This window comes from Orbicella franksi, chromosome 13, assembly GCF_964199315.1.
Source record: "Orbicella franksi chromosome 13, jaOrbFran1.1, whole genome shotgun sequence".
NCBI classification, from domain to species: Eukaryota; Metazoa; Cnidaria; class Anthozoa; order Scleractinia; family Merulinidae; genus Orbicella; species Orbicella franksi.
The window spans coordinates 2,699,583-2,712,139 of NC_138157.1; the positions used below are offsets into that span (position 1 = coordinate 2,699,583).

General features: G+C 38.9%; 2 protein-coding genes across 2 annotated transcripts; one reads left to right on the plus strand and one right to left on the minus strand.

Moving 5' to 3' along the window:
* Window positions 1-9,151: 9,151 nt before the first annotated feature.
* LOC145466251 (uncharacterized) lies at window positions 9,152-9,939 on the minus strand. The gene is made up of 2 exons (XM_081449974.1): window positions 9,750-9,939; window positions 9,152-9,297 (listed from the first exon to the last, which is right to left on the minus strand). The coding sequence occupies exons 1-2, from the start codon at window positions 9,937-9,939 to the stop codon at window positions 9,152-9,154; spliced, it is 336 nt and encodes a 111-aa protein (XP_081306100.1).
* Window positions 9,181-12,222, plus strand: LOC145466363 (E3 ubiquitin-protein ligase TRIM71-like). Its single transcript, XM_081450079.1, has one exon. It carries the CDS (start codon window positions 10,327-10,329, stop codon window positions 11,833-11,835), a length of 1,509 nt encoding a protein of 502 aa, XP_081306205.1. The 5' UTR covers window positions 9,181-10,326; the 3' UTR covers window positions 11,836-12,222.
* Window positions 12,223-12,557: the final 335 nt, after the last annotated feature.

The following is a 12,557-nucleotide window of genomic DNA, read 5'->3' on the forward strand; positions in this document are numbered from 1 at the left end:
GTACAAGAAAACGATTTTTGAGATAGATCAAGGCTCTTTCGCCGTCGTTTTTATCGCGAATGAATTTGGGCAATGTTGATACGTGGAATATGCAAGTTTTTGTTTGAATAACCGTGAAATATGTGACAAAATCTACCGATAAACTCCGTTGCTTGCGTGAGGTTTATTGTGAAATTTACATCGCGTAATGGTCTGAAAATATTACAAAATTAAATAGGTATAAATCGAGAGGAAATAACCCAGTAAAGCCTTTTAAGTTGTGTACGGGCTACTTTTGGCTTATTTGAAAGCTCAGTCATACAAATAATATTGGAAATAAGCCCGGCGGTGATCAGTGTACTGTCTGGGGTTGATTTAATGACAAATGAGTCCGCGCGACTCATGCTATGTAGCTACTGTGTTGTTCAAAGCCTTTATTTTGCTTTTACAAGCACGTATTTCAGTGATTTTCCTTTTCCATAACAGATCAAGGGTGGCTCCTTGAATATATCTCTGAGTATTTGTATTTAAAAGTGCCATTTGTGCGTGATTATGTTTTCCAAAGTTTGGTATTGACTGTTGAGTGAAATTGCCCGACACAAAGGTAGTTCCTTCTGCAATTTTCGATTTGTTTAAGAGCTTCTTTTCTGTCTTTATATTTAACTTCTCGGAGGTTTTTTTCTACCATTTGCTCCGGTTAGCCTCTCGAGATCAGGCGTGTATTGAGATTTTCAATATTCTCTTCAATGTCAGTTTCACAATAAACCTCACACAAGCAAAAGGGAGTTTATCGGTAAATTTTATCACTTATTTCACGGTTAATCAAACAAAAACTTACATTTTCCATGTATCAACATTGTCAAAATCCATTTGCGATAAAACAACGGCGAAAAAGCGTTGATCTCTCTCAAAAACCATGTTTTGGGGCGTTGAAACAACTTTTCACCATACATCTCCTTCTAGCGACTAGCAATGTTTGCCCCCTGACGATTCCAGAGTTCTTTGCGCAAACACGGGTATCCGATCACTGGCAACTCATTCATTTCGTGACCGTTATATACAGGTAAAAGATAATGAAATTGTGGATTCAGGAAGTCTAAAGGGTGACCGTGTCCGTTATACACAGGTGACCGCTATATGCAGGTCAACTCAACAGTAAATATAAGGGACGATTTTTGGGAAGTTGTTCAGTGACCGTTATACACAGGGTGACCGCTATATACAGGGCCGTTATATACAGGTTTGACTGTATAGGACTCAAATACCTCATACAATCCCATGATACTATGTAGTCTATCGATAGTGGATATGTTTGACAGAACCTGACAGGGTACAGAGCCGTTGCTATTCATTACTTGAAACCTGTTACAGCCATACGCACAATAGGTTCGTTTCTGCCAGCTTGCGGTATTTATGTGGTCACGTAAGAAGTGAAATCCCGTATCTCGCTCTGTTCCCCTTGCGAATCCCGCATCCCAACCCCACAAAAACACGAAATCCCGCTCCCGCTCGTAACTGTAATTTCCGCTTCCCGCCCCTGTTTTCAGCTCAAATCCTGCATATCACGGCGAAAATATGCCAAATCCCGCATCCCGCCAAACCTATTATGGACCCTCCATATTGTCTTGTGTAAAGGCATTTGAATTTCTAAATGCTGAATTTTGCAGTGAGTGCAAATTCAGGAGATTTTTATCATGGATCTTAACAAAATAAAACTGAAATTTGTTAATTTCTACTTATGGGTATTATGGGCTTTCAATTTATTGTCAGTCAGTTAACGTTGGTATGTTGGGGATATGGTGAGGATCTGGACTGGTAATCTTCTAGTATCTTCCCCTATGGTATGCCCCGGCCATCAATCCGATGCTGTCACCTTCACTCGAAGTACAATTTTGCATGTTATCCCATGTAGCACCACCTTTAAGTTCTTACAGAGTGTCTTGGGGAATTTTGGAATTTTTTCGAATCTATGTCGACGCCAGGAGGGAGTGGCTGACTCTATTGTTTTCCGGTAATGATTCGTGACCGACTCATCACTGCTAGTGTGACGTCACATAGCAACGAGTGAGCGCTTCTAGTAGCCTATTACGCCATTGAAGAAGGACAACAGAAAAGAAAGACAAAACAAAACAGGCCTAATATCGTTTTTGTTCGCCAACTAAGTGTAGGTGTGTACAGTTTGTTGTTGCTTTTTGTCTGTGTGCATTAGCTGTTTTAGTTTTGTTGTGCGCTCGTAATCGTGTATTCTTGTTGAATTTTGTCGCAGGTAAGTGGCGGGACCGCCATCTTGAAAATGGGACGAGAGAAGTCAACGTAAGAACGTTCGCGTTTTCTCTCTTAAATGTCTTACTAATAGTCTTGCTAATAGGATGTTTTATGCATTGATAATATACATGAACGTTTAATCCGCGTGTCTTTCTGTGTCGACTGAGCCAACCGTTCCTCTCATCAATCCGTTTGAGTGTTGGGATGTTGTTTATTGCTTGATTTCCACCAACATTTCCCTGCGATGTGATCGGTTTTTGTCTATTTTGGAGCACCTTTGTTGGTAGTTATCAGGCCTTTGAATTCAATTCTTTGTGTTTAAACTTCGTTTGCCTTTTGTGTTGTAATTGTGTCCACTGTATGGTGAAATTTACAGCAGCTTTTATATTTGTTTGCCTTTGTTACGTTGTGAAGGTTTCTTGGCTTTTTTTCCTGTCTAGGCGCAACCGTTATTGCTGTCCACTGCAATTTTCTTTTTTTAGTATTGTTTGATTGATTATCGTTTTTTACCAAGTAATTTATAGATACTGATCATCGGTTTATACCAGCGTCTTCCTCCCGGACCTCGCTGATCGGTCTTTCAGTTTTAAATAACGCTTTTTACCCAGGTAGTGAGGCCTGGGTTTAAATTTCGGCTCCGTTTTTTTTTTCCTCGTTCAGTCACAAATCGCCGTCTGGTCTCTAAAGCGCACGCGTCACCTGTGCATGCGTACAGCACATGAGATTTACAGAAGTTGTCGTCGTGAAAAGTTAGCACTGATTCCATGGTTTCTGGGGCAATGAAATCATATACAAACGAACACACCGTTCGAGGTAGACCAACACTAAAGGACATTAAGCGTTTTCGGAACGGGTCGGTCTGCAAGCCTTACGAGAGATCAATCTACGAGCGAACATTTTGAGTGAATTTATCAAGAATCATGTTATACCAAAGGAGCCATCAACCGGGGCTATCAACTCTTCAACTTGATAAAAAGCATCTTCAGAAGCGTCATCGTATGATCGTGAACCAAGTAGAATCCCAGCACGAACTCAAGAACGTCTGGGCAACAAGAGCAGAAAGGTTAGAAAATTTGTTTACGAATGTATCTGTTCGAGTACACCTAAGTGAAACGCTCCGAGAAACTTCGTTAAGTATAATAAAGATAAAATCTCGAACTAAACGATATTTTCTCTTTATTTTCTTGTAACAGAGTTATGTGTCTTTACAAGAGTGAAACCCATGTAGCGAATTATTGTACATTTAAGCTGAAAGAAACTAATGTACATGTATGTTGACCCCAGCAAAACAATTCTTGGCTTGCACTGTCACGCAATCCTGACGCAATAAAAAATTTATTCGACAACCATTTAGTGGATTAATTCAAGAAATTATGATGTTATAGGAGAGTAATAAAGATAACACTTCGCTAATTTTTAAGTCTGTGCGTTTTCCCAAGCTCAGATATTCGTCGAAATATTTTGCACAAATTTACAGAGACCAGTACCTCCGCGGTACGCCAACATTGCGGCCGGAAAATAGTGTAAACATCTGGAGCTTACTTTGGCTATCTTACTTTGGCTATTTAGGCGACTGATTATCTGTACTGAACAAGCAAGCATTTACATTAGCACTTTTCCTAGTACTTTAACTGCTGATTGGGCTAAAAATCACGACATAAGTATATGTTTTTCGACAAACGCGTTCGTAGGTCTATGTCACGCACCGCCATAACTCGGAAATTCAAAATGTCTCGCTTGCTTGAGAAACGCAAATAACGACAAAGGCTGAGGAAAATAAACTGAAATTAAACGTTTATAGGCTGATATAAAGACCTTGACTCTTTTCACGCCCTAAAGACCTGCAGACGTGTAATAAGCTATTAATCGATTCCAAGAAATGCAATCAAAAGCAGAAGAGCTTAAGCACATCTATTCGATTGAATTTCGTACAACTTCAAATGCAGAACATTTAGCTCAATTGCAATATAGCTAGCGCTTCTAAGTATAACGACTGCCTGGGTACACGCAGCAAAGCGTCCAGTTTTATTTAATTGTGGTGTTCAGTGTTGTGTTTTTCAAATTTACAAAAAAATTCAAACTAGAGTTTGCCTGAGTAAGCTGTTTTTGGTTTTCTTTTTGCCACTTACATTTTGGTGTACAATTTTGGTGTACAATTTTGGTGTAAACTCTAGCATTTAAATAATTACTTTTATGGTGACATCAATTTTGCTTTATGATTTATCTCTTGATTGTCATACGCCACAACTTGAATGATGCTGCAACTGTCCTGCATTGCCATGTTGTAATGACTCCTATTTCTTAAGCCTCCAAGATTTTCAAGGCTGCATTGTAGTCTTTTCATACCTTAAAGTTCTCATCATATTCCAACTAAAAAATAATCCTTCACTAAATGTCACCAGATAGATATTTGCTGCATAGCACTCAAAATAAATGACAGCAAATGCTAAGAAATGTGTTAGAGTGCTGAAATACTGTTAAGATAATCAGACATTTATTCTTAATAATATTATTATATTTATTACTTTAAACAAGTTCTATGCCTATTAGTTATTTTTATTTATTGTGCTTTTATGATCATCTCCTGCTCTTCATGGAACAGATAATGTCCATGGAAAAATATTATATAAATATGCCATTTTTTGGACACCGAATGAAGGCTACTTTTCATAAAACCTGCATTACCAAATAAAAGAATGATTGATTGACTGAGAATGATTGATTGACTGAATCAATTTCTCCCTCAGACTCTGAAGATCCATAAGCTTTATTCTCCTTCAGTGTGCTTAGCAGCTAATAATAATAATAATGATGATGATGATGATCAAAATAAAAATTTTATTGAGCTCATTAAAGTTCTTCACGAAAACTTAACATGATAATTATTTACAGCACAAAACTATTTGCAATAATAATTGTATAAAAATTGTTAAAAAGGAGGCAAAATGCAGTTACAGAAATCAATATAATTGAGAAAACCTTAGAATTGGAATGACTTAAAATGTCATAGAAACGTAGTGAAAGTATTTGCAGTTTGTGTCATCGATTGTACGCGAGAAGTACTTTCTCCTAAATTAAAATAAAAGTGTGCTCTAAAATTAGCACACACACGCTTGACTAACATTTAAGCGGCAGTCATCAATGAAATCCCCTTGTAGAACTTTGTGGAAAGGTGTTCTGGAACCTCTCACACGTGTGTACCGACCATAAAATCTCAAAGGAAAGCAATGTTCTAATCCAAGTAATAGTAATGTGATAAGGTTCCTCATTCTATTAATAATAATAATAATAATAATAATAATAATAATAATAATAATAATTGGATATTTACCCAGGATAAACCTTCAGTACAAAGCACTGTTATTAATGGGGTCCTGCTACGCTCTCATTCTGACCATATCTGACCATACATGCCCTGCCTGATCCATTGTCAGTGGTTTTATTTGTGGTTAGTGTGATAGCAGTCAGTGCTGAAAACCTTGATGTTAGCTCCAGAGAATTTCCCCTAGTTACCCTGATTTGTGTCTTCATTGGTCGATGTTCAGTTATCCTTGCATACATGTCCAATATACACAAACAGATACCAATCGTCAAAACACCCTCACGAATCGTACCATCGGTAAATGATCACTATTCGTCAAAGTAGCCTTGTCGATTGGTGCCATTGATACCATTGGTACAAATCGATTCCAACGGAAAAGTAGTTGGTCGATTGGTACACCATTTGTAAACTGCACATATTAACAACCGAGGGCCGCGCGTAAACTACTTGTCGATTGGTACCATTGGTACCAATGGTACCAATGGAAAAGTAGACAGCCGATCAGTATGCCATTTGTATTTGCATAAAGCGTGCGATCCCGAAAGCGCTAAATGAATGCAATATGTATATTCTTCGTTCTTAAAGTGTGCGAGCCCAAACACCCGCTAAATACAATGTATATTCTTCGTTTTTAAAGCAGTGCGAGACCAAACACACGCTAAATACAATGCCCTACATACAATATGTATATTCTTCGTTCTTAAAGCGTGCGAGCCCAAGCACACACTAAATACAATGTGTATATTCTTCGTTCTTTAAGAGTGCGAGCCAAGCACACACTAAATACCATGTATATTCTTTGTTATTAAAGCGAGCCGAAACACACGCTTAAAACAATGTATATTATTTGTTCTTGAAGCGTTCGAGCTCAAACACACGCTAAATACAATGTATAATCTTCGTACTTAAAGCGGGCCCAAACACACCCTAAATACAAGATATCTTATTATACGTTCCTGATTTGTATTAGCCGACTATGAGTAGTCCCTCTTTCGCTTAGTCCGTCGTGCTTGACTGGAAAGAAAACCTCGAGAAAGAAATGGCCGCGCGAAATTCTGGAGGCGAGGATTTCGCGCGGCCTTTTCTTTCTTATATTGTATGTAGGGCATTGCATTTAGCGTGTGTTTGGGCTCGCACGCTTTAAGAACAAAGAATATACAAAAAATATTCTACGTCTTTATAATGAGATGCATTTCACCAATGGAACACCAATCGAATAAGTGTAATTCCATTGGTACCAGTCGTACCAATGGTACCAATGGATGAGTAGAATGGACCCCTACTCAGCCTGAAGCCATCGGAAATATTCTAAGTCTTTATAATGACATGCGCTTCACCAATGGAATACCAATCGAATAATGCAATTCCATTGGTACCAATCGTACCATCGGTACCAACGGACGAGTAGAATGCACCCCTACTCAGCCAAAAACAATATGAAATATTCTACGACTTGATAATGAGATGCATTTCACCAATGGAACACCAATCGAATAAGTGCAATTCCATTAGTAGCAATCGTACCATTGGTACCAATGGACGAGTAGAATGCACCCCTACTCAGCCAGAAACAATTGGAAATATTCGACGACTTTATAATGAGATGCATTTCGCCAATGGAACACCAATCGAATAAGTGCAATTCCATTGGTACCAATCGTACCATTGGTACCAATGGATGAGTAGAATGGACCCTTACTTAACCTGAAGCCATCGGAAATATTCTAAGTCTTTATAATGACATGCGCTTCACCAATGGAATACCAATCGAATAATGCAATTCCATTGGTACCAATCGTACCATTGGTACCAATGGACGAGTAGAATGCACCCCTACTCAGCCAGAAACAATATGAAATATTCTACGACTTTATAATGAGATGCATTTCGCCAATGGAACACCAATCGAATAAGTGCAATTCCATTGGTAGCAATCGTACCACTGGTACCAATGGACGAGTAGAATCATTCATTCCATTCCATCATCATTCCACACGAGTAGAATGGACCCCTTCTCAACCTGAAGCCATCGGAAATTTTCCAAGTCTTTATAAATCCCCATGTGGAGACATTTCACCAATGGATTACCAATGGACTGAGTGCCATTCCATTGGACTCTGCTTGTGTGTATTGGACAACCCTCTATCCTTGTGTAAAAATGATTGAATTTCACCACGCTAGCTTTCTCTTCAGTATGGTATTTAAGTCAACAAGGTTGGTGACATCTATTTTAGTTGTTCATGTAACAGAAACTTAACATTTTTTACCTTCACACCAAAGTGTAACTGTCTTAGATTTCAGATCTCAAATTATTAAACTTGTCAATTGATTTTTACTGGCAATCAAGCTGAGGTAAGCCTTTGCATGACTTTAATTGTGCCTTTAAAGGAAATATGTCGGGCTTCCATAATCAATGAGGGGGAGTCTACTGTAACTGGAGGTGTGGGAGGGTGCTTAATTAAGAGGCCCTGCGCCTAAGAAACGACCGATGATTTCCGGCTAAAAAATAAAATCGGCCGATTTTTATCTCCCAAGCAGAGGTTACCGAATACTATTTAAAAATGAATTTCTTTTGTTTCAGTTTCGCTTTAAACCAAAAATATTGAGCCGCAAACTTTTTCCGTTTGATAGCAGCAAAATCAGGCTGAAAATAAGCCCCCGCAAAAAACTGTTCAGAAATTACTATCGCAACGCAAAATAATGAGAAAACTACACAGTGTTGAAGAAAAAGGCCTTTTAATGCAATATCATTCGATAAACATAAAAAAACTGCCGAAGCGATTAAAAAATAAAGTTTCAAATATTGCATACTAAATTAGATGGAGTGTTGGAACTGATTTTAAAATAATTATTTCTCAAAAGTTCAACGCTTTTGAAAGGAATCACAGTGATGAATCAGACATTGGAGGGATATACATCACGTTTCTAGAAAAACATTTTTCGGCCAAAGTATATTGACTTTGTACAAAGCGTTCAAAGTTACCGTGTTTACCGTTATCCTGCTACTTCGGCGAAGCACTTCTCTTTTGCCAATACGGCCGTGGATAGCGTGGTAAACGCCACTTTAAACCTTGCTAGGCATTCAAAGACCACCCTGAGTAGAAGAACGTAGAATTAAAAGAGAAAGGAAGATGAAAAATACGCAGAAAAAGAAAATAACTCGAAATTACCATCTGCTAACGAAAGTTGAATCTGGAAAATGTCGTGGCGTGACAGCGGCCATTGACGTCATTTGTCACGCCTGATTTTGCTGCTATCAGACGGAAAAAGTTTGCGGCTCAATATTTTTGGTTTAAAGCGAAACTGAAACAAAAGAAATTCATTTTTAAATAGTATTCGGTAACCTCTGCTTGGGAGATAAAAATCGGCCGATTTTATTTTTTAGCCGGAAATCATCGGTCGTTTCTTAGGCGCAGGGCCTCTTAAGGGGCGCAAAAATGAAGCAAGAATCTGTACATTTGACAGCATGATTGAACAATGTATGAAAAAAATATATATATAGTTCTCATATGCATGTATTGACAGGTGATAAAGAAATTTTTAAAAATCTAAACTAAGGTGAGTTATAAACACCATGCCGGTTTATCATCTATGGGGGGGGGGGGGGGGGGGGAGGGGGCAAAAGCCTTCAAAGGGTAAATGTTCATCAGAATCCCTAAGTGATTCCCAGTGTGTCATTGTGAAAGGGAATCTGTGCATTATGATATGACTGTTCCTTCCAGTCACATTCCCTGCAAAAGAAACACAAAAATAAATAACTAACTAACTAACTAAATAAATTAATTAATTAATAACCTGTTTTCAGTGGGATACATTTTTTTCGATGACCAAAAGAGAAGTATTAGCTGATTATGACCTTGCAAATCGATAGATTGTGACGGATCCTTTGGATTAACAGCGTTCATCAATTTTTAAAATATCCAGTTCCAAACTGGAAATCAGGGAAAAGCTAGTCATGATCACAGTTAGGCCGCCGGCCAGGAACTAGGCTGGGTTTTTCATGTGAATGACACAACTATAAGTATAATGTTTGTTGCAGACCTAACATATAGAAAGAGACTTCTCTTTTCACAAATAAAACAAAATAAAACAGAACCGAATCACTAATCAATCCATAAATATTAACCACATTCTGTACATTGCTCTAAATGTAAACTGTAGTACGACAAAGGTGAAAACTTACCTAATCTGGATATCCAAAACATGGAAAGTACATGGCCGTTCTTTCCACACAACCACTCTTTGCACTTTGAAGGGATTGATGTGATGAACCACGAGCACTGAAAAACTGAAATTCCACCGGCATACACGAAACCAGATATACCCTCTGTCGAACCTCCTATTGGTGTGTCAAAAGGACTCTGCTTCGCCATACATTGGCCCTCGAAAGGTCAATCTGCTAACAGTTTTGCTCGACAAATTTGCTTCAAAACAGAACGTTCTCGCTCAAATTATCTACCTGTTGAATATTTTGGCTTACAAAAAGTACCAAATAAAGATTCCTCAATATAACATAAACCACAATATCAACGAATCTAAGCAAATGGGGCAGAATATCCGAGCGAAATTCTGCATTTTTATGAACCTCTTCAACTTCACCCATTGGGCGCCATTTTGAATTTCATCCAAGCCAAACGTGACGTCACACTGGCAGTGCTGACTCAATCAACGTTCTGTTTAGAGACGCCCCCTCCCTTCTGGCCGACACCATTTATGTCGAGGCTACGCTCGCACCCAGATTTCTGCTCGATGTTGATTAAATGTTATCGATTTTTCCGAGAATTACTATCGCGGTGTTGCTGTTGTTGAATGTTACTTCTTTGTTAGAGATCATGGCTCAGAGTAAGGGCTTTTTTGATGATATTAAGAAAGAAATTGAATGTTCGTTATGCGAGGAACAATTCAGTGAAATCAAGGAGCCTAAAATACTCGACTGTTTTCATACGTTTTGCAAACCCTGCCTGAAGAATTGGTTGCAAAAGAATCGGGAAGGAGTGATCAGCTGCCCAAACCGCTGTCATAAAATAACTAAATGTCCTGACAATAATGTTGACAGACTTCAACCGAACTTTCATCTCAAGCACATAGTGGAAATCGTGGAGGCTTACAGCGGACAAGGACAAGAAGATACAGCACACTGTGGAAATTGCGATGAAGGGAAGCCATTGAAGTATTATTGTTCCGATTGTAATTGCTTCTTATGCGAAGACTGCGCGGGACTTCACAAGAACTGGAAAGATTTTAGAGGCCACCACGTCAAAGAAATAAGAAACTTCGAGTCAAGCGATGCACAAGACTACGCTCGGAGAGCCGCAAACGTTTGTAATCAACACAACGATGAGCTTCGGTTTTACTGCGAACAATGCGTCGTTTGCCTTTGTCGTGACTGTGCATTTCTGGAGCACAGAGGTGTAGACCATAACATTATATCGATTGATCAAGGAGTCGATAAGAAGAAATCCGAAATTGAGACCAAAATGCTTAGGGCTCAGGCAAACGGCCTTCGTTTGAAAAATCACAAAGAAGATGTGGAAAAACGGAAACAAAAGGTAAACAACAGCATTGACGAGGCGATAAATGAAGTTCACAGAGTCACCGAACATTGCATCTTACTGATGCGCCAACACGAAGCAAGCGTGACTGAGAAGCTAGCGAAGGACAAAGCAGCTATTCAAGATGCATTTGCAATCCAGTTGTCTGGTTTGGATGGAAAGCAAGCGGAAATAGAAAGCAGTGTGACTTTTAGCAAAGAAATTCTTGATCGAAGAAATCTACCTGAAATTCTGAACGTCAAAGAAATGATTGAACAGAGGCTCGAGGAACTATCAACCACTTTCAAATTTATGCCGACACTGGATTATTCTGAGGTCAAATACATTCCAAACGATGTTTCGTTTCTAAGGGACGCACCTGGAAAGTTAGCAACGTCAAAGACTGAGCCTTCGTTATCATTAGCAGAAGGAAAAGGCCTGACAGAAGGTTTGCAAGGCGAAGACTGTACTTTCACAGTTATAACAAATGATTCAGGAGGACGGACAACTTACAGCGAAATCGATAAAGTCGGCGTTGAAATCAAATCTGTGTCACAAGGAACACACGACATCATACCTGTTATTAAGGACTCTAAGAACGGCCGTTACACTGTTTCTTATAGACCAAGTACTGCTGGGGAGTTCACGGTGTCTGTCAAAGTAACAGGAACCTCAATCTTGGGCAGCCCATTTATACTGACAGTGAAAAGACTCGGAATTACCTACAAAAGTAAGTAGTGAGGAAGTAGCAAAAATATCAGAAATTAAGTAAATAAAGAGCAAGCTAAGAATGAATCGAAGATCAGCATCCTGTTGAATGAAAAACAAAGGAGAGGCATGGTTTTAATAAGACTAGATCCGCAGCTCATTGAAATTAGTATCTAAAGGATTTCGGACTAGAAAGAATGTTCAGTTTTTTTTCCCTTACTGGGACAGTAACCTGGAAAGAATATTCAGAGAACTTGAAAGAAAAACTAATACTGAGGATAACAATTCTTATAGCTTTCAGGGATGGTGGAGCGTATTTTGGATTGGGGAGGGGGCTACAAGCGCTAACTTGTAGGATGTAAAATTATTGTTTTATGTATTTTTGCTTGAAATTGGAGATGGGAGGGCAACCCCTCCCCCCCCCCCCCCCCCAGTCTCCCCAGCTCCGCCTTCCCTGGCAACTTGGAATCAGAGGTTCGTTTGAAGATCATGTCGGGATTACATGATCACTGTCCAATTCATAAAACCGTGACAACGTAAAATATGTCTGTAGAGTGTTTATTGTTTTATAACCAAATCACAAGCGATTTATTCAAACTGACTGATAAATCAGGCCCATCGGTCAAAACTCGTCCATTCTTTGTTATCCAGGAAGATAAGATAAGATAAGATAATTTCATTCTGAGTTATACAGGTTTTTCCATCAGTCAGCAAAATTACTGGACTATCTACCTATCTGCCTAACTACAATA